Source organism: Pteropus medius, unplaced genomic scaffold (assembly GCF_902729225.1).
Source record: "Pteropus medius unplaced genomic scaffold, Ma_sr-lr_union100, whole genome shotgun sequence".
NCBI classification, from domain to species: Eukaryota; Metazoa; Chordata; class Mammalia; order Chiroptera; family Pteropodidae; genus Pteropus; species Pteropus medius.
In genome coordinates this window covers 6,470,627-6,496,912 of record NW_024351543.1, presented here as the reverse complement: position 1 = coordinate 6,496,912, position 26,286 = coordinate 6,470,627, and the positions used below count along the sequence as shown (strand labels likewise).

At 33.8% G+C, this 26,286-nt stretch overlaps 1 protein-coding gene across 3 annotated transcripts in view; it reads left to right on the top strand.

The window, feature by feature from the left end:
- Positions 1–22,358, top strand: part of POLQ (DNA polymerase theta) — a 90,990-nt gene extending 68,632 nt beyond the window's left edge. For all 3 annotated transcript variants that reach the window (XM_039843141.1, XM_039843140.1, XM_039843142.1), the window contains 6 exons: positions 4,394–4,578; positions 7,116–7,227; positions 10,664–10,788; positions 18,325–18,478; positions 20,777–20,892; positions 21,359–22,358. In XM_039843141.1, coding sequence (XP_039699075.1) covers positions 4,394–4,578; positions 7,116–7,227; positions 10,664–10,788; positions 18,325–18,478; positions 20,777–20,892; positions 21,359–21,472 — 806 coding nt within the window. In that variant the 3' untranslated portion in view covers positions 21,473–22,358. The remainder of the gene's footprint in view (positions 1–4,393; positions 4,579–7,115; positions 7,228–10,663; positions 10,789–18,324; positions 18,479–20,776; positions 20,893–21,358) is intronic.
- Positions 22,359–26,286: the final 3,928 nt, after the last annotated feature.

The following is a 26,286-nucleotide window of genomic DNA, read 5'->3' as shown; positions in this document are numbered from 1 at the left end:
TGTCTTCTCCTCTTCTCCAGACTGCTGCTTCCTATTACATGGGGTAACCCCCAAGGCTATCATCCTTTACTTGACCTCTCTGCAGTAGTCTAGCCATAAACCTTTTTGTCATTGGAACATTTGAAAATCACGATCTAACTCCTATATCATCCCTACTATTAACATACATATTTATTCTTTTATGTTTTGTCAGTTGGCAGATCTGGGTGAGTGCAGTTAACCATCTGAATTTGAATTCTGTCAGAAATGTATCGTCTGAGAGTGAATTCAGGTCTATGATAGCATAACCTGCTTGGCAAATTTCAGTTTTGCTTTTTAAGTGTGAGCTATCAGCATTTTACTGTTGTAACCATTTTTAAGTATTAAGTTCTAAGGCATTAAGTATATTTGCATTGTTGTCAACCATTACTATTATTCATTTCCAGAACTTTGTCATCTTTCACAACTGTAACTCTGTACCCATTAAATACTAACTTTCCCTCCCCTACTCCCCAACCCCTGGCAACAACCATTCTACTTTCTGTCTCTATGAATCTAACTACTCTAGTATCTCATATAAATGGAATCATACATATTTGTCCTTGTGTGCTTGGTTTATTTCATTTAGTATAATGTCTTCAAGGTTCATCCATGTTATAGCACTTATGTCAAAATTTCCTATCTTTTTAAGGCTGAATAATATTCCATTGTATGTGTATACTTCTTTTACCTGTTCATTCATCAGTTTATTCTTATATGAACAATAAAATTGTATTTAATGCAATAATATTTTATACTACTTTTGTTTGAAGTTTTTAAATAAATTTAAATTAAATGTATATCAATTTAGTCTGAGAACTTTGCCACTTAAATGTAGTGTGTAGTTCACTTACATCTAAAGTAATTATTGATATACGGTTGGATTTAAGTCTCCTAACTTGTTATTTATATTTTATTTGTTCTATCTGTTCTTTATTCTTTTTTAAACTTTAAATGACTATTTTTATTATTTTATTTTATTTTCTGTATTATTTTTTAACTATATGTTAGATATTTTAGAATTAGCAATATGCATCACACTACATCTATATCACTTTATCCATAATGTGCAGTTTTTTTTACCATTTCTCTTTTCCTTTAATAAATTTAAACTATATGACTATTATAAACTCTGCTATATAGTTATTATTTTTGCTTTAAACAGTCTGTTGTCTTACAAAGGAATCAAAAACAAAAAAGTGTCTTTTCTCACCACTTCTTACTGTCCACTTTATACCATTTCTAGCACTCCTCGTTTCTTGGAGTATTTTCATCTATTATCATTTTTCTTCAACCAGAATACTTCCTTTAAGATTTCTTGTAGTGCAGTTCTACTAACAATGATTTATCTCAGCATTTCCATATCTTTAAGTAATTTTATCTCACTTTTGAAAGATATTTTTGACATAGATTTCTAGGTTTACAGTCCTCTTCTTTCAGCACTTTAAATGTATATTTCCATTAGCTTCTGGTTTGCATCATTTTTGAGAAGTACACCACCATTTTTTCTTGCTATTTCTTCAAGCACAGTGTATCTTTTTTCTGAATGCTTTTCTGATATTTTAATTCATTATTCAGTTTTAGCAATTTGATTTGGTCATGCGTCTTTGGGTAATTTTTCAGCTTTGCTTCTGAGATTTTCGAATTTGCTGAATTTACTGAGTTTGCTTTTTAAAAAATCTATGTACTTATATTTTTCATTAAATTTGGAACATTTCAACCATTATTTCTTATAATATTTTTGTCTGTGTCCTTGCTTCCTGTTACTTCAAATATATGTAAGTCATACCACAGATCACTGAAGCTTTAATCTTTTCTATTTTATTCCCTTCTCCCTATTTTTTTCACTCTGTGCTGCAATAGATATTTTCTATTGACTGTTTTAACGTTCGTAGATCTTTTCTTATTCAGTTTCTAATTGCTGTCATATCCTCTTAGTGATTTTTACATTTCAGATATTGTACTTTTAATTTTAGAATTTTAATTTTATTTTTTTGTCTACTTTTTATTACTTTATTGCAATTCACTATTTGTTACATCATTATCTCCATGTTTCTTTAAGTTTCTGGACATGTCCATGTGAGCTCTTAAAAATTTCATCATCTCTAATTTCTGGGTCATTTTCTATTGATTGAATATTCTCCTGTTCAAAGTTACATTTTCCTAGTTCTTCTTATGTCTGGTATTTTTTTATTGTTTGCTGGACACTATGCTTGCTACTTTGTTGACTCTTTAGATTTTGTAGTCTTCCTTAAATAGCATTTCTTCTCACAGACAGTTAACTTTCACATTGGCTTGATAATTTGAGACTTCGAAAGGTTTTTTTAGCAAAAGTTTAGAGCATCCTTTACTCTAGGGCTAGATTAGCCTTGATTGTAAGGCATGGTCTTGCTGGGGTCTCGATGTTCGAGTTCTGTCAGAATTTCCTTTCTTTTTAAGACTGAATAATATTCCATTGTATGTATATATTTCCTGGCATATAGTAGGCTCAACAAGTTCTACCTTCAGTCTGATCAGAGCTTGAACATCTCTCAACACGCAAGCAGGTATTGTTTAAACCAGTTGTTCAGGTGACAGCTGTGTGATGGTGGTTCTTTCTTTGGTAGTGGTTTTTTCTTTAGTCTTTGTGCTTTGCCTGTTCCCTGCACAGCTTAGTATTTGGTCAGAAATCCAAAAGGATTACTATGCATATTTCTGACACTCCTTTTATGCACAGCTTCTTCCTCTCCAAATTTTCACAAATTCTAGGCCCAAACTCCAATCTCTGTTTCCTTAGCTCAAAAAAACCATAGTGCTTTGTTTCATCTCTCCTTCCCTGCAATGCATTCTACAAAGTGCCTCCATTCACAAACCTAAGAGAGTTGGATGGCTCACACCGCCTCCTCTCTCCCTCCTCCTTCTCAGGGATTATATAGTCCCTGCATTGCCTGTTGTCCAACATCTGAAAACAGTTATTTCATGTATTTTGTCCAGTTTTGTCTTGTGTATGGCAGTAAGACCATAAAAATTGTGGTTGTTTTAAATCAGTATTTATACATTTTTAAATCAATTATTCATTCACATATTTCAGAAATCAAAATATGTAAAAGTTATATTGATAAGCTTTGCTTTTTCCCCTGTCTTAGCTATGCTATTACCTACAATTCTTATAACTACATATGTTTCTTATATATCCTTTCAGTATTTTATGTAGATATAAGCAAATATGAATAAGTAATATTTTCTTCCCCTATTCTTACACAAAGATAAGCATTCCATGTACACAATTGCATGCCTTACTTATTTCATTTAATATTTTTATGCTGGAGATTTGTGATTGTCAGTAAAGAAATTTGTACATAAACCTGTTTAATCTGTGTGTGGGTAGTCTGTGCAGTAATCTGTGGCCTTGTTTGTTGAGTCTCAGAGTAAAAACCTGTTTGATAGGTATTGTCAAATTGCCATCTAATGAGGGACAGTTACCATTTACTTCTTAATAACATACGAGTGTTCTTTCTCAGCCTTGCCAAACTGTGCTATTCAACTTCTGGATTTTTGCGATATAAGAAGAGAAAAATTGTTTCTTGCTATATATTTAATTTGCATTTCTTTTACTATGAATGAAGTTGAGCTTTCTTTAATATGTTTAAGATTCTTTTGTTTTAATTATTTTCATGAACTCCTTGTTTATGTTTTGCCTTGGTCTTGATTTGTAGCACCTCTTTTTTTTATAATATAGCAATGAGTTCTCTGTAATATCAGTTGCAAATATTTTGCCTACTTTTTCTTTGACTCCACTTTTATTATTTTTTAATTTTGTTTTTGCCATGCATATCTAATCCACAGGTAAATTATCTGAATCCTCTTAAATAACTCTTCTTCACATATCAACCACTTGATTTTTTTCATTGAATATCTTTGTTTTTATCAAAGTAGATCACATGCTTCTCTCCAGCCCACTTAAAGATTGGAAACCAGTTTCTTCTTTCATTCATTCATTGAACAACTATTTCAGAGCCTACTATGTGCCAGGAACTCTCAAGGTTTTCTATAAACTGCAAAGGACAATTAAGTTTCCCATACCTAATGGTTCAGTGCTATGTTGGAGAGGCATGAAAGAACCATCATTTCAGATTGCGTCAGTTACTGTGGGAACACTGAGGAAAGCACTGCCTTAGTGGTTAAGGAGCAGAGGTCAGCGGTGGCTTTACACATATTTGAAAGCTAAATGAAAATAAAGTCATCTAAGTTACAGAACTGAATTGCATCATTTTAAGGGCAAGATTTTAACTTTTGGACACATGATCTCATAACTAAATTTTCGTCATCCTGCTCAATTACATAAAACTTGGATTTTTTTCTTGTATCAGATTTTCTAAAATTATTTCTGCTTCAGGTGGTTTAATATTAGCTGCTGATTACTCTCAACTTGAATTGAGGATCTTGGCTCATTTATCCTATGATCAACGTCTCATTCAAGTATTAAACACTGGAGCTGATGTTTTCAGGAGTATTGCAGCTGAATGGAAGATGATTGAGCCAAAGTCTGTTGGGGATGACCTGAGGCAACAAGCAAAGCAGGTGATCTTCGTGAACATGCTTAACATAAATGAGGAGAATTTTAATGATTCAAAAAAATGGAAAAATTGTCTCAATTATTTGTAGTTGAGGAATGATTTTTTTCATCTTTGGATCTTTCAAACCACATTCATCTGAACTGTTTCATGGTATTCATTATACTATCTTTCATAGAGTCAGTAGAAAGAATCAGATACACAGTCTGAGGCAATTTAGTGATAGAAATGCCATATGCATTAGTAGTAGATATTGTGGTAGTGGTAGTTGTTAATTGTGTGTGTGTGTATGTGTGTGTGTATTTTTTAAATCTCTAGTCTGTGAGTATCCATATTTTCATCTTTCTATTTTCATATAGCGTTGAGCCACAGTGCTTTTTATAAAAAGGTGCTTTCTAAATGTTTGTTGAAAATAAATATTGCTGAGCTCTGGATTACAATTAATAATTGATAGCATTTTAGTTTGAGGCCATTGGTTAGCTAATCCACCTATGAAACTTCATACTGCCCTTGGACCTTTCAAGTGGGTCATTATTAGTTTCTACTCCTGGATGACTGTCTGGCACAGAGCATGTTGAAGGCCAAGTTTACACCATTTCCAGGCCTGAATTAACACTGATACTTCCTTACTTTATGGCCTATGGGAAATCTGATGCCATTTTCAAGAAAGCAGGATTATTGGCTGAGGTAAAGGCACACTACTCCCAATTCTAAGATCCTGCTTTACTAGTTTTATATTTACTTCTAGTTATTCACAGCTGTAATCTGTAAGCGATATTAGGCATAAAATACTTTTCACCACTGTCTGTTTAGCACCAGCACTTGTTTCTTCCATGCTGTAAGAAGTCAGCTTTGTCTTCTCTTTCTGTGTAATCTCCTCTGGAATCCTGCATTTAGCAAGAATCAAACCCTAGGTAAAACAGCTACTATTCCAATATGTAATCCTCATAATAAACCTATGAAATAGGTATTATTATTATCTTCATTTTATATAGGAGGAAATTGAAGCACAGAAAGTAATTTGCTTAAGGTCATATAGCTATAAGTGATGGAGCCAGGATAAGTTCCAAATGCCAAAACTTAGAAATTCTGACTCTGTAACCTAAACATTTATCCATTGATGATAGCGGCCTCTATTTAATAGTATTTAGTATTAAATAATAGTAATAGTATTAAAAAAATAGAAATTAATTTATTTAATTTCTTGCATGATTTAATAGTGTTTATGTTATCCCATTTTTTTTCTCCTAAATCACCATGCACTGAATCATCTAATCCCAAGTCTTACTGAGATCTCCGCTAGCACTAAGTAATGTCTGAATTAAAAAGATATATGGTATTACAACAAAATAAAGCATAAAAAGACCAAAAGAAAAGAAAAAAAGAGGGAAAAAAATCGCTCTCAATGTATTTAAAAAAAGGAAAAAACAGAATACCTCTAGCTCTGTCATCACATTGAAAGTATTTTGGAATTTTGATAATCATTTTTTTGTTCTTTTAAAATTGTATTTAAAAATATTTATGTAGGGCTTGCTTTGTGTCATGGAGTTTCCTAAGCACTTAACCAATAACTCATTTAATCCTAACAGTCTCATTAAATATTACTATCTTTATTTTATGAATGAAGAAATCAAGGTGGCTTGTGCAAGACAATGCATCTTGTAAATGCTGGAACTAGGATTCAAACCCAAGCAATACTTATTTTAAAATCAGGGTTTCTTTATTGACCTATTTAGACTATTTTCCTTCATGGCACCCAAAATCTCCTCATGAGTTTGTGTTTAATTCAAATAAATTCTGCAGTTGTAAGATTTCAGGTGGCTGTGAAATGAAGAAGATATATATTCCATTAAGTCTTTCCTTTTATCAAGCCATGAAGCTCTTTTAGTGCTGTCTAAGAATGAGGAGAGGGATGTTTATAATACTTTTCTCTTTCCTGACTCCTAGGCATTTCTTTAAGCAGAAGTTAATGAGGTATTGTCAGGAATATAAAGCTGCTCTGAAGACTGCTGGATGAATGAAAAAGAGTCAGAAATAAATCTTCCCTTTTAAATCACTAGATTTATTCTCTTAAAACAAATATTCATATTCATTCATATTCTGCCCTTCTTTTCCTTTCTCTCTCCTCTCCCTACCCAAAAATATTGCTAAAAGGCATAAAAGATATTCATTGGATATCAACTTTTATAGCTCTAATCCACCAAAAGTAGTTCTAATAATTTCTTTGACTCCCCAGAGGGCCTCCCGAGGTTGGAGTGGGCAGGTCTCCCCTCTAAGACTGGGACTTGGAGGGAGAGCCCGAGCGTCTCCACTTGGGACCTGTGGCTCCTTACGGTGCCAGGATCCACCCCTACCCCTCATATTGGCCTGGTGACCTTCTTGGCAGTTCCCACAGGGTCAGGTATGGCAGGGGATGGGCACCCCCATCCCCAGGTTGAAATAAAAAGCTTACCGAATTTCAGTCCTAATGAACTTTTTATATTTACATTTTATGTATAGTTATGACCTTTAATTTACTTACTGAGTGTGATTACTCCCTTTCAGATTTGCTATGGAATCATTTATGGAATGGGAGCTAAGTCTTTGGGAGAGCAGATGGGCATTAAAGAAAATGATGCTGCTTGCTACATTGACTCCTTCAAATCTAGATACACAGGTAAAGCCTTGAGTGTTAATTATCTTCTAGGTACTATTCTTCTCAACTATCTTTCCATATTATTATTAATTTTTTTTAAAAAGGCGTTACATATATTTCTATTAACGTTTCCATTAATCAGATGTTTTCATCAACCATTGCTAATTAAATAACATTGACCTTATTATGATTATTTCATAAGATATACTTTTTTCATAAAAGTAGAGATAAAATGGAATAGCAAAGTGTGGTTAATTTATGTGCTACTGTGTCATTGTGAATATCTTATAAAATCTTGAAATTGTCCAGTGCTTTAGGTTTAGGTAGCTTTAATTTGAAACAGTAAATCATTGATTAAATGTACCAGAAGCTGTAAGAGAACAAATGCTGTTTTAGTTTATCATTGATACAAATTATCTTTTCTTTTGGCAGTTTATTGAGTTATAATTTCTATAGAATAAAATTCACCCTTTTTAGGTGTATAGTTCTATGAATTTTGACAAATGCACACAGTCATATAATCTATACCACAGCCAAGATATGGAACCATCACCCGATCACTCCAAAAAGTTCTTTTATGCCCCTTTGTAATCAACCCTATCCCCAATCCTCAAAAAGAAAACTTTATTCACACATGACATGATCTTGTACATTGAAAATCATATGAATTTTACAAAAACAGCTACTAGAACAAATAAGTCAATTTAGCAAGGTCCCGCCATACAAGATCAATTTGTAAAAATCACTTGTAGTTCTATATACTAGCAACAAATAATTAGTGTATGAAGTGAAAATAAAACTATTTACAATAACATCAAAATACACAAAATACTTAGGCAAAATTTAACAGAGTATGTGTAAGACTTCACTGAAAACTCCAGAGCAATCCTGAGAGAAATTGAAAAATACTTAAATAAATGGAAGGTTTACCATGTTAATTTATTAGAAGGCATAATATTGTTATGATGACAGTTCTTTGTAAATTGTTGTATAGATTCAGTGCAATATCAGTCAAAATTCCATTAGTCTCTTGGTTGAAATTAGACAAGTTGACTGGAAATTTATATAGAAATTCAAAGGGACTAGAGTAACTAGAATAATTTTGGGGCGAATAATACAGTGCTGAGTACTTACACTCCCTGGTTATAAAATTACAATAATCAAGACAGGCATAAGGATAAACATAGAGAACAATGGGTCACAATAAAGGGTCCAGAAATAGACCTATATATGTATGGTAAATTGATTTTTAAGAGTTGTCATGGTAATTCAATGGAAGAAGAGTGGTCCTGTCAACAGTTGGTGTTAGAAGAACTAGATACTAGTAGGGGAAAAAGTGAACTTCAACTTTATTTCACACTGTGTTCAAAAATTAACTTGATATAGAGCATAGACTTAAGAGTAAAAGCTAAAACTCTAAATCTTCCAGAAGAAACAAGAGAGAAAAGCTTTGAGACACTGAGGTAGGCAAAGATTTCTTAGGTGATAATAACATTGAATCATAAAAGATAAACATTAATAAAAAACATTAATAAAAATAATTAAGAAAATGTAAAGGCAAGCCACAGACTGAGAGAAAATATTTGCAGTTACTATTATCTAACAAAGGAGTTGCATCCAGAATATATAAAGAACTCTTACATCTCACTGCTAAGAAGGCAAACAGTCCAATAACATAAAGGTCAAAGATTTGAGCAGACATTTCACAAAAGAAGATATCTGAATGACCACATCAAATGTTATCATCATTAGTCATCAGGAAAGAACAAATTAAAACCACAAAGAGATACCATTACAAAAACACTGGATAAAATTAAAAACATTGTATCTTTTTTACATTCCTGGTAGAGATGTAAAATGGTACAACTACTTTGGAAAACAGTATGGCTCTTTCATATATAGTTAAACATACACTTAAGCATTTGATTTTGCAGTTTTACTGTTGAGTATTTGTCTAAGAAAAATGAAAACATATGTCCAAAGAAAGATTTGTACGTGAATTTTAGAGTAAGTTTATTCATAACAGCTCAAGGTCGGGAACCGCCTAAATGTCTATCAATAGGATTATGGATAAACAGATTGTGATATATCTTTGCAGTGCAGTACTACTTAGCAAAAGAAGGCAGACACAAATGAGAACATATAGTATAATTCAATTCTTATGAATTTCAATGACAAAAAACTAAGATATAGTGTCATAAAGTACATCAACGAGTGTTTGAGGCTGATAATGGAGTTCTGACTGTAAAGGTGATGAAATGTTTTATATCTTTTAGTGGTTGTTATAGGGGTGTATACATTTGTTAAAATGCATCAAACTGTTCACCTGAAGTTGGTACCTTTTATTGTATGTAAATTGTATCTTAAAGTTGATTGTTTTAAAAGTAGTTCTTGCAATCTCTTAATATTGGAAGGCTTCCTGAAGATTCAGGTAAGAGCATCTATAGAGCTCTTAAATTTTATTTTTTTCCTTGCTCTTCACTCAACAATATCACAGTAATTCTTAAAGAGAAAAAGATAAGAGACTGATTGCTTTCTGAGTTTTCATGCTAATAGTAAAATATCACCAACAGCTTCACTTGGCAGGGTTTTCTCCTCTTCTTTTTACTCACAATCTCCTCAAATGCCTTTTCTGTGCCAGCCCCACAACAAATCCTCAAATGAAGAGTTTCAATTGAGAGACATTAGTGTTTATTATTTAGGATGAACAGAGCTATGAGAAAGCAGAGATTACAAATATGAATAAAGATAAGTCAGCATAGTCTCTATAATTGTTCATGCTTTAAAGAATATAGAGAAAGAACCTTTCTAGCTCATGAGATAGAAATGAGCAATGAAGAGGTTGGCCCACTTGGAGCAGGGAATTCATACTGGAGCTCCATAAGACATAATAATGGACCTATACTGCAAAGGATGAATGCTGGTATAGGGAATATGAAATATGTTTGAATATTATACTATACATAGTCTTTTTGAATTTTTAAAAGTGGGTTGTATATGGCCCTAATGAAATATTATAACTCATGCATTAATTTCAGTTAGGTCCTATTTGGATCAAAGCTAAGATGATAACAAGGAGCTATTAGAATGTTTTAAGACTAGAAATAAGAACAAAGAGTAAAAGAGGATTAACATGATTGAAGAACAGAAACCTGTGAAAAGTAGCATGGGATACTCTTAAGATCCTAGAGTGAAGCTACCTAGTTCATTCTGGAGTTTAGTTTCATATTTTTATTTTTTGTTGGTGGTGGTGGTGGTATAAAAAACAAAGAGATTATGTCATTTCTAAAGTCCCTTTTATTTCTAACTTTCTGAGTCTACAAGATAGTGAATGAAAGTATATATGCAAATTTTGGTGTGGTATTAGTGGAGTCTTGGTATATATCACTATTATTGAAACTATTGAATGAGAGCAAGAATGGACTTTGGGTATAATTATTATTTTTTTTCTTTGTAGGGATTAATCACTTCATGAAAGAGACAGTGAAGAATTGTAAAAGAGATGGGTTTGTTCAGACCATTTTGGGAAGGCGTAGATATTTACCAGGAATTAAAGACAACAACCCTTATCATAAAGCTCACGTATGTTGAAATTTCTCTGGATTTTTCACTTAAAATTTCAATGATATATACTTTTCAACAAAGTCTAAATGCTGCTCTTGTGCCTTACAGGGATCACTAGTGTATTAAGTGTATCTTCTGTTTCATTAAGGATTCATGCCAGTATTCACTGAACACAGTCTTTGGGAGACTAATGTAAATATGAGTTCACTCAATAATACTTCAATTAAAGATGTTCTGTTTCAGTAAGCCGATTATTTATTAACTTTGGTAACAAGTTATAAACTTAATTCTTACATTTGCTAATTGTTCTGTGGTTCAGAAAGCATATCCGAATTTGTCATCACACCAGATTGCAAATGTCTTCAGAGATTAGCCAATTATTAAATTGTGATTTTTTTTGACTCATTCTACTTGTTTGTTTATTTTAAAAGCGCTCATCAGAGGTTGATACCTGAAATATTGAAGAAGGCTATTTTTAACACAAATTTAAAGACTTATTGATGGTATTTGCTCAAATTATTATTAAAATCTCTTCCTGAAATAATTGGAATTTCTAAAAATATTCTATATATCTGAGCATTTGAGTTTCCATTATAGTCCAGATCTTCCTATTTTAACTGGTTGTATTTTGCCCTTCTCCCATACTTTTGCACGTTAGTGTCCACTGCATATTATATGTAATGAAAATACTCAGCCTCCAAACTTCCAAATGCTGTCTGGAGCTAGAAGCCGTCAGAGTGCTAATGCTCTTAGGGACTGTGGAGGAATAATTGTCTTTTGTTTCTCTTCACTCTCAGGCCTCCCATTTATCCACATACAGACACCAGATGTTTATCAGGCTTTTACCATCTCTTAAGTGAACTAGGCAGTGTAGTTGATGCACTAGAAAAACAAGTTTTAAAATTATTAGAAGAGATAGAGCAAATTAAAACTATATAAAAATAACAGGTATACTCAATTATTTAGGTGTCAAGGAGGAGATAGAACTTGAACAGATTCTTAAAGATGATTTAAAATTTAGATTATTGGGCATGAGAAAAAGACAATTGCAGTGACTAAGAATTTGAGTGAGGATAGGTTAGAAGGCAATCTGGTAGGAATGGACAGTTTGAGTTGTCACTTCGGGGTAGATAATTTTCTGCTTGTCAGTTGGAGCCAGATAGTAAGAGGCTTATAATGTAAGGATGAGAAATTTGGATCTGTTCTAACAGGAATTATGTTTTTTGGGCTTTACATGAGGAAAAATGGAAGGTAGAGATATTAATGTAAATGAACAATATAAGTTTTTGAAACCTAATATTTCTGTAGCTAAAGATGTGAGAATAAGACTTTTGATGCCCAATTTTAGGAGTTGAAGATTTAACTGATTCATTATATAGTTGCTGAGAAAAACAATGTCCAACCCTCTGGATTAGGAATAAAGTAAATATAGCCAGATATATTTTTTGGTTTGGTTTGGTTCGGTTTGGTTTTACTTTCTGTTTAATTTTTACTGTATTGAAAAACTTACATAGAAAACGTACGGAAAACAAATATAATCTCAGTAGAATATCACAGGGCTACACCTTTGTAACCTTTACCCAATTCAAGAAATAGAATATTGTCAACACCCTAGAAGCCCTCCTCATGCCTCCCTCCTTCTAATACCCACCCCTTCCCAGAAATAACCACTATCATAACTTCTAACATTATAGTTTTGTTTTATGTATTATTGACTTATACATACATTATATATGTGTATTCTCTTGTGTCTAGCTTCTTTCAACATTACGTAGGCAAGTCACTCATGTTTCATGTGGGGGTAGCTGTATAGTACCCTATTATATGGATATACCACAGTTTATGCACTTTTTTCTGTTGATGGGCATATGGGTTTCCAGTTTAGAACTACTGTGGATATTGCTGATTTAAACATTCATTTCCAAGGTTCTTGGTGCACATATGTTTCCATTTATGTTTGGTAAAGGCCTACTCATAGAATTGCTGCTTATCTTCAGCTTTAGTAGAAAAAGCCAAATTATTTTTCAACTTGGTGGTTGTAGCGATCTGTCTTTCCATCAGAAATGTATGCAAGTTCTTATTGCCAACATTTGCTATTATTAGTATAATTTTAGCTATGCTGGTGGGTGTAAAATAGTATCTTGTAGTTTTAATTTGCATTTATTTTGGTGACTACTACTGAGGCAAAGGAACTTAACAATTTAGTTATATTTTTCTTGGGAAAGTGCCTATTCAAGTTTTCTTGTTCATTTTGTTGTTGTTGTTGTTGAATTGTCTATCTTTTTTCTTATTAATTTGTAGGAGCCTATTATTGATTATATGTGTGGATAATATTCTCTCCCACACTCTGGCCGTTTTATTCTCTTACTGGTAATTTTAGATGAGGAGAGGGTATTAATTTTGTTTATTCTTTAAATTTTTATTGAGAAATAACATACTTGCAGTAAAGAGCACAAATCATAAGTGTAAAGCTTGAAGTTTTATATATGTATATATCCACATAACTACCATCACAATCAATTATAGAACTTTTCCAGCATCCCGGAAGGCATCTTTATGCTCCCTCCAAGTCAATCCTGTCTCCTCTGTACACACACATAAAACTATAGGTTAATTTTGTGTGAACTTGAATTTTACTTAAATACAATCATACTATATGTCTTTATTAATTCTAATGTCAGCAGACATTTGGTTATTTCCGTGTTTTGGCTATCATTAAATGAAGCTATTATGAACATTCTTGTATATGTCTTTTGGTGAAAATATGCATCTGATTCCATTTCCTTAGAGTGGAATTTCTGAACCATAGAGTAAGCATATTTTTACCTTTAGTGTATACTACATAACAGTTTTGTAAGAGTGTCCCAAGTTACGGTGCCATCAACTATGTATATTGTACCTATATTCTTGATATCATGATCTTTTTAATTTTAGCCATTCTGGTAACAGTGTAATGGTACCTCGTGCTTTTTCTTTTTCTTTTTGCTTTTTTAATTTGCTTTTTCTTGATGACTAGTGATGTTGATCTCCTTTTTAAAGTGTTTATTGACCATCTGGGTATCTTCTTTTGTGAAGGGTCTGTTTAAGTCTCATGTTTATTTATTTATTTATTTTTTGAGTTGTCTGTCCTTTAATTTGATTTATGAAGTCCTTTATATATTCCAAATATAAGCCCTTTGCTTATGTGTATTCATCAGTCTTTTATATTATTGTAGTGCTTTCTTTGATCTGCTTAAGAAAGCTTTCTCTACCCCAATATCAAGAAAATATTCTCCAGAAATTTTTTGTTTTGCCTTTTACATTTATATCTACAATCAACTAAAAATTGATTTTCCTGTATTATGGGAGATCGAGGGTTAAAGTCCCTTACCCCTATGGATATACATTTGTCCCAAACTATTGAAAAGATTGAGCTTCCGCAACACTGCTCTGCAGTGATGACTTTGCCATAAATTAAATAATATGGATATGTCTATTTTTGGACATGTTATTTTCGTCTGTTGTATGTGCTCATTTTTGGACAGTGCCACACTGCCTTAGTTATTGCAGCTTTGTAAGAGGTCTTGATAAATGGCAAAGTACGTTTTCTTACCTTGTTTTGTTTGTTTGTTTGTTTTGTTTTGTTTTTCAAGAACGTTTGCCTGTTCTAGGTTCTTGGCATTTCTATATAAATTATAGAAGCTGCTTGTGAATTTCTACACAAACACAAAATCCTATTGGTATTTTAAAAAAATTTATTGTAATTGCCTTGAGTTCATAGATCAAGATGAGATTAATGAGCATATTTATAAATTTGAGTTTATAATCCATGAACATTATACATTTGCCCATTTATTTAGGTATGTAGATTTTGTTGAATATTCTCAATAATACTGTGTAGTTTAGTGGAAGAGATCTTACATATTTTTTATTATATTTATAGCTTTTCAAAAATTTGAAAAGTTTTGATGCTATTGCAAATGGTATCTTTTTAAATTCTTTTCCTTTTTTACATTTTCTAACCCTTTGCTGCTGGTACATAGAAATATAACTGTTTTTATTGTTGTTCTTTTGTCTACAAACCTTATAAATATTACTAATTTCAATAATTTATCTGTAAGTACTTTTACATATTCTATCCACATAGTTATCGTCTGCAAGAAACGTAATTTTATAATTGGCTTTCCAAACCTTATTTCTCTTATTACTTTTACTTGACTTACTAGCTAGGACATTGTTGAATAGAAGTAGCGATAGTGAACGTCTTTGCCTCTTTTCGGATCTCAGAGGGAAATTTTAAACAATTTACTAATCAGTAGAACTTTCCTTTAGTTTTTTATGTGCCTGTGTCAGAGAAGGTAATTTTCTCCATATATTTACTTATGGCCATAGAGTCTCTGTCACAACTACCCAGCTCTGCTGTTGTAGTGCAAACACAGTCATAGACAATACATAAATGAGTATGGTTGTGTTCCAATAAAACTTTATATACAGAAACAAGAGATGGGCCAGATTTGGCCTGCAAGCTGTAGTTCGCCCACCCCTGGTCTAACTGTTTCTTCTTCGAATATAATCTGCCTTTTTTTTTCTCTAAATTGCTTTCAATACAGTATTTTTCTGATGGATTTCCAGCAGATTTTCTGTGAAGTGCCTAATTGTGTATGTGTTTTTAATTTATGTGTCTCCGTGTGGATGTGGGTGTTTAATTGATCTTTCTTTGAGGATTTTAGGATTTCTTGACTCTGTGGCTTGATATCTTTTGTTAACTTTGGAAAATTCTTAGCTGTTTCTACTTCAGTTATTGCTTCATCTCATTCTATCATCTCTGGGACTCCTGCTATAAATTATTAAACTTTTAAAAACTTCCTCATGTTTCATATCCTCTGGCATTTTCCATTTTTATATTTCAACATGCTTAATTCTGGATATTTTCTTATCATATTTCAATTTATGGATTTTCTCTTCAGTTTGCTGTTGAACACAAATTTGAGCTTTTAAGTTCTAAATGATATAGAACTTTTCCAGCATCCCAAAAGGCTTCTTTATACTCCTTCCCACTCAATATTTTCCCCCGGCACACACACACTAAATTATAGAGAAAGCACTATTTAAGTGCTTTCAGTTCTGTTTTTTTTTTTTCAGTGCTAGAGTTTTTATTTTGTTATTTTACGGGTATTTTGTTCTCTGCTGAAATATTCAATTTTGTCTTTTATTTTCTTGAATATATTAAACATGATTATTTTATAGTGTAATAAGTCTCATACTTGTATCCCTGTAGTCTATTTTTGTAACTTTTTTTAAAAAAGTTTTCTACATAAACAGTTATATTGTCTCAACTTCTGATTGTCCTATTAATATTTTATCATTTCAAACATTGTATATGAAAGAGTATGGATGTAATTTGAAGTCCGTATCATGATATTACTTTTATTTAGAGGATTTACATCTGCTTTTGGCAGGAGACTAGAATGACCAACAATATAAGGTTACTTTGATCCAGCTTCAGGGATAGAGATGATTTGAATGGTGTTTGGACCAGACTATTTTTAGTTTATTGTGTTTCCCAGAGTGTTAGTTTTGGTGTTGCAATTTGATGATTTAGCAGACCTCCTTCTCCCTGTTGTGCCCTGAACCTAAATGTTTGTTCCCAGACCCCTTGGGATCATCAAGCTCTGCTTGTCTTCTTAGCCCCTCATCCATCTCTTCTGGAATCTATTGATTTCCCTGGAAGAAATGATGGCCTCCAATGCCAATATCACCTCTTTGATTTCCTTTTTCTCCTAGCTCTCTGGGGTCTGTAATTCTTCACTTTCTTTATAACTGTCTGATTCACTCAAAGAGATATTTTCTGTTCAGCTTTTCCGGTTGTTATCAGTGGGAGGGTTGGTTCTAATGACCTAATCTCCCATTACCAGAAACCTGTATTTTTATTTACATAAAAAAGCCCTGGTCAAGAAGGGACTGAAAATGTAAGACACAAAGCCAACACTGCCAAGTTTTTTTATTTTGTAGAAGAATCAGGGAAGTATAATATCACGAGTGAAGTATATATTTTAGTCATATTTTTGCTTGCTTATATCAGTAAAAATAACTCCCAAATTTCAGTGGCTTATAGTAAGAAGCTTTATTTTTAATTCATGTTACAGTTTGGCTCTCAGCTGAATGTGGCTCTGCTCCATATTTTCCTCATTTTGAAATTCAGAATGAAGGAAAAGTCTCATCTGGGATAGTCCTTTTTTTGTGATAATGTTGGATAGATTTTCAAACTTATTACATGTGCTGTATGTTAGTTTTACTCACATTTCATTAGCAAAAATAAGTCGAGGCCATCCTTTTAGAGTGGAAAACACTTCAAAGCACATGGCAATGGGTGGGGTTACCTAACTTCACAGAGAAAGGCAGCAAGTAATAACAACAATAACATAATCCATTATACGAAGTTTGGAGAAGAGACAGTAGAATTCTGAAATTTAGTTACTCTTTAAACAGTGACAACTGAATGAATATAGAATGGATTCATCAGCATCTGACAAAACAACAGTTAACTTTTTAAAAAGTCTGTCTAACAGATATTTAATACAGTAGGAGTTAGGTATAGCTTAGGTGAAAGAGAACTAGAGAACACCTCTCAAGTTACATAGATCTCTCCAGTGAGGAGACCCTTCCCATTTTCTGAGACTTTTTGGGATAATAGGAGTGATATTCATGGATAGGTTACACTTTGGATATTAACCCAGATTCCATTCTTACTGCCAAGAAGCTCATGGCAGCAAGTTTCAGTGAAGTTCTAATTTAATACTAGAGATCTAGGATCTACATTTTGCTAGCAGCTAATGATTAGCCCCAGTAGCCCATAAAAACCTCTGATTCATACCAGAGGGCTTCAGACTTGCTGGGGCCAAACTCTACATAGGACCAAGAAGTCACCGATATGAGGGATGTACTTGGAACATTCCAACCCATATCATAAAGAAGGATATTATACTTGTATCTATGTAGAATTAAGAAGAGTTGTATTTTGAGAAATAGTTACTTTAGAATGAAGTTTTATAACAGCTAGAATATTGATGATATATGTTTATGAAATAAAATAATTTTGAGCTACTGAATATATTTTAAGTGTAATGCAGTTTTTGGTTCCTGAGTGTTGAAGATTTCTTTCTTTTTTTTTAAATTTATTAGGGTGACATCGGTTAAAAAAATTATATAAGTTTCAAGTGTACAATTCAATAATACATCGTATTATATTGCATTGTGTGTTGACCACCTGAAGTTAAATTTCCTTCTGTTACCATATATTTGACCCCCTTTACCTTTATCTACCTCCCCCATAAACTGAAGCAATGTGACCTGTTTAGTCTACTGTCATGTGGATCGTAGCCCAGAATCTAAAGCCCTGGATCATTCTAATCGTTATTCTTAGGATGTGGCTTAATAGTGATGTCCTGGATCACATCTCGGTCCAGATTTCCAGTCTGGTCGCAGATGTGAACACTGATCTGTGTATGGTAAAAGCGGGTATGAAACTATGTGTGTATCTGATGGAGCACCTGTTATTGTTACTGTTTTTCATAGGCTGAGCGTCAGGCTATCAACACAACAGTCCAAGGTTCAGCGGCCGATATTGTCAAACTAGCCACAGTTAACATTCAGAAGCAATTAGAGACCTTCCACTCAGCCTTCAAATCCCATGGTCATCGGGAGAGTATGCTCCAAAGTGACAGAGCAGGTTTGTACATAAATGAGGCCCCTACTATGAGATTCCATCAGAAAAGAAAAGGGGAAGTATTTTATATATATCTCAGCAGTTCTCCAGCATTTTGGTCTCATGATGTCTTTACACTTTTAGAATTATTAAGATCTTAAAGAGCTTTTGTTTACGTGGGTTATGTCTACTAGTATTTACCATATAACATGGAAATTTGAAAACATGGAATTTAAAAATGTTTATTAACATTTTAAAATAACAATAATAAACTCACCATATGTTAACATAATAACATTTTTATAAAAATAACTACATTTTTAGGACAAAATAAAAATGATGAGTGGCTTTATTTTATATTTGTGCAAATCCCTTTAATGTCTGGCTTAAGAGAAGACATAGTTGGATTCTTTTATCTATTTCTGCATTCAATTTGTTGCAACATAACCTGTCCTGTAATCTCTGGAAAACCCTTTGTACATATAGCCTAGGGTGATAAATGTCCCAGTTTATGGGGCATGGGTGGGTTTTCTAGGATGTGAACTTTCAGTGCTAAAACCAGGAAAGTTGGTCATCGTGCTGTACACTTAGGAGAGAATGAGACTAAAAAAGGAAAATAGCCTCTGTGTTACTATGAAGATAATTAGATTTTACAGATGCTTTGAAAGGGTCTCAGAGATTCCCTATGGTCCTCAAACCTCAACTTTAAGAACATGTTGATTTTACTGTTCATGACTTTTCTTGTTCTCTGAAGTCTTGGAATATACCCTGAGTTGACCTCCTTATCACGTACATTTCTTTGCCAATATCGTCATCTTTTCTTGCTCTTATTTTAAAAATATTTTTCTTACAGTCTCTCCTTATTCCTTGGATAAATTACTTCTTTTTCTAACAAGTACGTAGAACTTTCCCTTTTCTTTGTCCCATGGCCATACTTCTGCTTTAAATAGCATGTTTTAAATTTTCCTGGGAAGAAATTAAGAAGGTTTGGAGCGTAAAGGGGAAGAATAAACTGCTTGAGATGGGGTAGAAAAGGTAGAGATCAGCTGTTGAAGATGGAATTTGCTAAAAGAGACATACATATAGATTATAGGGAATAATACAGCCAGTTACATAGATATAAATATGTTCAGTTATACACAAAAATACATAGATATTAAAACCCATTTGCCCATCAAATGGGGACTGTTAATTTTATTGTCTTCAATCCTTCTAAAAATTTCTAAGGCCGATAATTCAACATTTTGTGTGTGGGAGTGTGTGTGTGCGCACACATAACAAACATGTATATACACATATATATGTGATTGTCAGCCAGACTGGCAAATAGATGCACAGCCTTTGCAGCCCTGGTGTGGAAGCAGCTTGCCATGGCCTCATATGCTTTTGTTCTCTAACCCTATGAGAGCCACCTCTGAGAAAACTTGGGCTGAGAAAACTTGGGCTGCAGAACTCTGAAGGAAGCACCAGGTATTGAGGGAGATGGTAAGGTATTTGTGCTATCCTGTTGGATACCTAGGAAATTTAGATGGCAGAAAGAACTGCTTTGAGATGGACAAACAATTAAAGGCAGGTACTCTAAAGATATTAATGTTGAACCTTATTTTAGTGATTAGAGGGGCATAATCTGTACCACTAGGCCCAACTAATTAGGAAATAGTAACTAAGTCTAGTAAAGTGATTTTTAATCATTATTGGAATAATGGGGTTTTTTGAGAATCTACTGGAAGGTATAGATCATCTCCACAGAAAAATGAACAGAGTGTAGACTTGTACATTTAACTTCGAAGGATTCACGCTCTCTGAAATATACATTTGGACCTTAGGTTTAGAATTACTTGTCTAGAGTGTGCAGTCCAATTGGGGAAGCTCCAGTTCTACCAGTGACACTTATGGCAATAAAAAGATATCAGGAACTGTCCTTTTTATAAAATACCGCCTAATGACAATACCAGTTCACTTTCTCGGAGCAGGAATAAGTCCTCATTCTACTCTGGTGCTATTTCTCAGAAAAGATGGTAGTGGGGACTCCATGAAAAGAGATGTTGATTGTTCATTAGAGGTAAGTTAGACTAGATTTTGGAGCAGAGGTCTTCAAACTCCATTTACTGGCTTCTTTTTTAGACTCCTCCTTTCTGGGAGGAAATTGATAGAGATTTAGTTTACTTGCTAAGTAGGCGAGGTAGCAGCCAGCAAGTTCTAAATCTTATGTGTTTTAATGTCTTAATTAAAATTTCCTAGAGTTTCTCAAGATCTCTGAAAAAATATTCTCCTATGGCAGAGTGACATGCTTATCGGTTTTGCTCCTTTTTTATGGGGTAGGATTGTTACCAAAGAAAACACTGCAAGGAATGTTTTGCCCAATCAGAGGAGGCTTCTTCATCCTTCAACTCCATGATGAACTCTTATATGAAGTGGCAGAAGAGGATGTTGTTCAGGTATTTTTACAGTGTTTGTGTCCATTCTATAGAAAGTTAGGACACTGTAAGTCAGGCTAGGTAGCATGAGATTTCTGGAACCCTTCCTGAGCCCCAGGATGGCGATATAAACGTTGGGCCCTTAGGGTAGAGAAAGAGCTAAGAGTGCTCTTAGCTCATAGTTGTTGTTAAAGATGTTCCTGATACTGGGATTTTTTTTTTTCTAAGAGACATTAGATGAGACTTTGGAGTCTTGACCCAAGGGATTCAAAGCTCTGAGCATTACACCTGAAACTGGCAGAGCTCCTTCCTGCTTAGACCAGCTTGGGATGCCTGGTTCTTTTCAGAAGTCACATTTTAAGCACCAAGTGAAGAGCTCCAGTCTGGCTTATCCCCTCAGTGGGAGGGTTTGGGAACATTCTTTGATTGAGCAGAGAGTTTGTTAACCATTTTTCTTCTTTTATTTTATTTTTTTTCTTTTTGTTAGGTAGCTCAGATTGTCAAGAATGAAATGGAAAATGCCATAAAACTTTCTGTGAAACTGAAAGTGAAAGTGAAAATAGGTGCCAGCTGGGGAGAGCTGAAGGACTTTGATTTGTAATTACACAGTTGATTAAGTCCTCCTAGGGAAGCCTTGTGTAGGTACAATCACATGGAAAGGATAGAGGTTACCCTTTCCCTACTTCATGAGAACAGAAATCCTCAAGTCTTGATGGGCTTAGTAGTTTTATAGTGAGAATTTCAAAATGTATATGAGAGTTTATTCTCCGTAGTGTGAAAAATCTTTTTTGATACAAAATACCAAGCTTAATGATTATACTCACTCTCAAAGAGTTATCTATGACTGGCTGGAAGCAGGCTCAGAACACGTTTGAAGTATGCACTTAGCACTTTGGGTCCTCACCTGTCTAGGCTGAGCATAAAGAAAATGGAACAGCTGCCTCAGGGATATTTTCAGTCCTGTCCAGGATTCAGACACTTGTGTTATACACCCCAACAGGAGCCATAGGCAGATAGGGATTTGATTTCATATATACCACCAAGGTTAGGCCTTGTGTGTGGTTTTTCTCCCATGTCAATTTAAGGCTACCAAAGTAGCGTTTCTAAATAGCATTGGCTAATAAATTGTGAATTGTGAATTGTAAGACTTGATCTAGATATAATCTAGGAATGGATTTTCATGAAATGCTGTTTCTTCTTTTTCTCTCCTTATTTCATGCTATGAATGTATTTGCAATACTTAGGTATTATAAAACAAGCTATACCTCTTCAAGAGGTGTCCTGTTCTGTAAGAGCAGACATTTATATTGCAGTTTAATATAGTACTGCCAGAGAAGGAAAACACCCTCTTATCGGCCCCTTACTGACTCTTTCTAAGTTCATGGCATGGTGAGAATACTCACCCTAAAAAAATTGTACTTTAATAATCTCAGTCAGAGGTGTATAACTGACTCTTTGCTGTTAAAATAAAATGTATTTATGAGAAACTTTCTGTCAGCAGTTCAGTTTTTAAACTGTGTTTGGTCTAAGGGTATCAGAAACCTGTGTCCCATATTTACTTATCCTGTAGTTTGTTCAACCTCTGTGCACATAGGAAGTGTTTATTATATCCTTATTAAACTATCAGAAGAGCTCTTTTAGGTTTACTAATCAGAATTTTTAGAAAAGACAGTTGCTCTTTCAATAGTTGTATATTAGTGTACAAGATACTCAGACATGCTTTTTGAGGGGGAGTTCGAGGGGGCAGAAGATGGCAGAGGTAGGAGGGAAGTTCTATTATTATTTCTCAAGTTTTCTCCATGTTCACCTGTACCACCTGTTTTTCAGAAGAGAAAAGCTGTAGTGCTGTCAGTATTCTGGTGGCCTTGAGATCCAGCCCAAGAGAAAGCTCGATCTATTTAGCCTCATTTTCTGTAGCCATGTACATACATTTTCTCATTTTTTTTGACCTGTCAGTTGACTTAAAACAGGCAGTCCTTGCTTTGCACGTTTCAGTTATACATAAATTCCAGTTACCACAGTTTACTTAACAATAGTGCCTCTACAACACAATTCAAATTTCAGTTACCATGGTGTAATAACTGAGTAATCACATAAAGTTCAAACTGGTAGCTCTTCAGCCCACAAATCACTATTTTAAATCGTTGATGCACACTATGATGGGCAGAATAATGCCCCTGCCAATGTTCACATTCTAACCCCCCAAACCTGTGCATATGTCATATTGCATGGCAAAAGGGACATTGTTAATGTGATTAAGTTAGAGATCATGTGTTGGGGAAATTATTTGGGTGGTTCCAATCTAAACAAAAGGGTCCTTATAAGAGGAGGGCAGATGGCCAGAGTCAGAGGAGGAGTCAGATTGTGACTACGGAAACAGAGTCAGACTGAGATTTGAAGATGCTACACTGTTGCCTTTAAAGATGGAAGAAGGGGCTGTGAGCCAAAGAATGCAGGCAGCCTCTGGAGCTGGAAAAGGCAATGGAATGGAAATGGATTCTCCGCTAGAGCCTCCAGAAGGGACGGAACCCTGCCAACACCTTGATTTTAGCTTGAAAAGACCATATCGGACATCTGACCTCTAGAACGGTAAAATAATAATTGTGTTGTTTGTTTTTCAGTTTTATTGAGATTTAATTGACATACAACACTATATAAATTTAAGTGATTACCACAATAAGTTTAGTTAACGGTCATCATCTCATATAGATATAAAAAAGAAAAAAAAATTTCTTACTTGTAATGAAATCTTTTAGCATTTACTGTCTTAGCAACTTTCACATATGCAATTCAGTGAATTAACTATTGTCATCATGGTGTATATCACATCCCAGGCCTTATTTATCTTATAACTGGGAGTTTGTACCTTTGGGCCCCCTTCATCCAGTTTCGCCACCCTCCACTCCCTACCACCTGCTTCTGGTAACCACAAATCTATTTTTCTGATTTTTTAAAATTATTACACATTTAAGTGAGATCATCCAGCATTTGTCTTTCTCTATTTGAATTATTTCACTTAGCTTAATAATGTCCTAAAGGTCCTCCATGTTGTAGCAAATGGCAAGATTTCCTCCATTTTTATGGCTCGATAATATTCCATTGTGTGTGTGAGCATGTATATGTGCATTCCAAAACTTCTTTGTGCATTCATCCTCTGATGGACACTTAGGCAGTTTCCCTGTCTTGGCTATTGTAAATAATGCTGCTATGAACATGGGGGTGCAAATATCTCTTTGATAAGTGTTTTTCTTTCTTTCAGATGTTTACCTAGAAGAGAAATTATTGTGTCATATGATAGTTCTATTTTTAATTTTTTGTGGAACCCTCATACTGTTTTCCATGGTGGCTGTACCAATTTAGATTCCTACCAACAGTGCCCAAGGGTTCCTTTTTCTCCATATCCTTGCTATAACTTATTTTTTGTCTTTTTGATAATAGCCATTCTAACAAGTATGAGGTGACATCTCATTGTGGTTTCGAGCTGCATTTCCCTATGATTAGTGATGCCGAGCACCTTTTTACCTGTTGGCCACAGAAAAATGTCTGTTCTATTCAGATCCTGTGCCATTTTTTAAAATTTGATTGATTTTGGTTTTTTGTTGTTGTTGTTTTGTTGTTGTTGTTGTTGTTTTGCTATCATATATGAATTCTTTATACATTTTGTATATTAAACCCTTATCAGATATAAGATTTGCAAATATTTTTTTCCATTTCATAGGCTGGTTTTTCACTTTGTTGATTGTTTATTTTGCTTTGCAGAAACTTTTTTAGTTTCACGTAGTACTACTTGTTTGTTTTTGATTTTGTTATTTGTGCTTTCGGTGTCCATATTCAAAATATCATTGTAAAGACCAATGTCAAGAAACTTTTTTTCCTATGTTCTCTTCTAAGAGTGTTATGGTTTCAGGTCTTGCATTTACATCTTTAACCCATTGAATTAATTTTTGTGAGTGGTGTAAGATAGGAGTCTAGTTTCATTCTTTTGCATGTGAATATCCAATTTTCCCAGCACTGTTTATTGAAGAGACTACCTTTTCTCCATTAAGTATTCTTGGCTCCCTTGTCAAATATTAGTTGACTGTATGTGCATGGATTTCTTTCAGGGCTCTCTATTCTATTCCTTTGATTGGTCTACCTGTCTGTTTTCATGCCAATATCATACTGCTTTGATTACCATAGCTTTATAATATAGATTGAAATCAGAAAGTGTTATGCCTCCTGCTTTGTTCTTTCTCGGGATTGCTTTGGCTATTCAGGGTCGATTGTGATTCCATATGAATTTTCTGCTTCTGAAAAAGTATCATTGGAATCTTGATAAGGATTGCATTGAATCTATAGACGGCTTTGGGTAGTATGGACATTTTAACAGTATTCTTCCAATTCATGAACACAAGATGCCTTTCCATTTGTATCTTCTTTGATTTCTTTTATCAGTGTTTTGTAGTTTTAAGGGTAGAGATCTTTCCCCTTGTTGTTTAAATATATTCCTATTTTATTGTTTTTGATACTCTTGTAAGTAGGATTGTTTTGTTTCTTTTGTAGACAATTGATAGTGTATAGAAATGCTACAGATTCTTGTGTTAATTTTGTATCCTGCAACTTGACTGAATTTGTTGATTAGTTCTAACTGTTTTTTGGTTGATTCTAGGATTTTCTATACATAAAATTATATCATCTGCAAGTGGAGACAGTTTCACTCCTTTCTTTCCTATTTGCATGCTTTTTTTTTCCCTTGCCTGATTGCTCTGGCTATGACTCCAGTACTATGTCAAATAGGAGTGGGAAGAGTGGACACCTTCTTTTGTTCCTAATCTTAGAGGAAAAGCTTTCAACCTTTCATCACTAAAGTGATATAAGCTGTGGGCTTGTCATGTATGGCCTTTATGATATTGAGATAAATTCTTTCCATATCTACTTTGTTAAGAGTTTTTATGAACAGATGTTGAATTTTTTAATGCTTTTTCCTCATCTGTTGAGATAATCATATGATTTTTTTCTTTCATTAATATGATGTATCACATTTATTGATTGGCATATGCTGAATAATCTTTGCATCCCAAGGGTAAATCCGACTTGATCATGTTGAATGATTTTTTTAATGTGCTTCTAAATTCAGTTTGCTTGTATTTCGTTGAGAATTGTTGTACTTATGTTCATCTGGGATAGTGGCCTGTAGTTTCTTTTTTCTTTGTAGCATCCTTTTCTGTCTTTGGTATCAGAGTAATGCTGGCCTTATAAAATTAGTTCAGAATGTTCCCTTCTTTAAATTTTTTGGAAGAGTTTGAAGATTGGCATTACTTCTCCTTTAAACGTTTGGTAAAAATCACCAATCAATCCATCTGGTCCTGGGCTTTTATTTTTCTGAGAGAGTTTTGATTACTGATTCAGTATCCTTCCCAGTAATGGCTCTGTTCT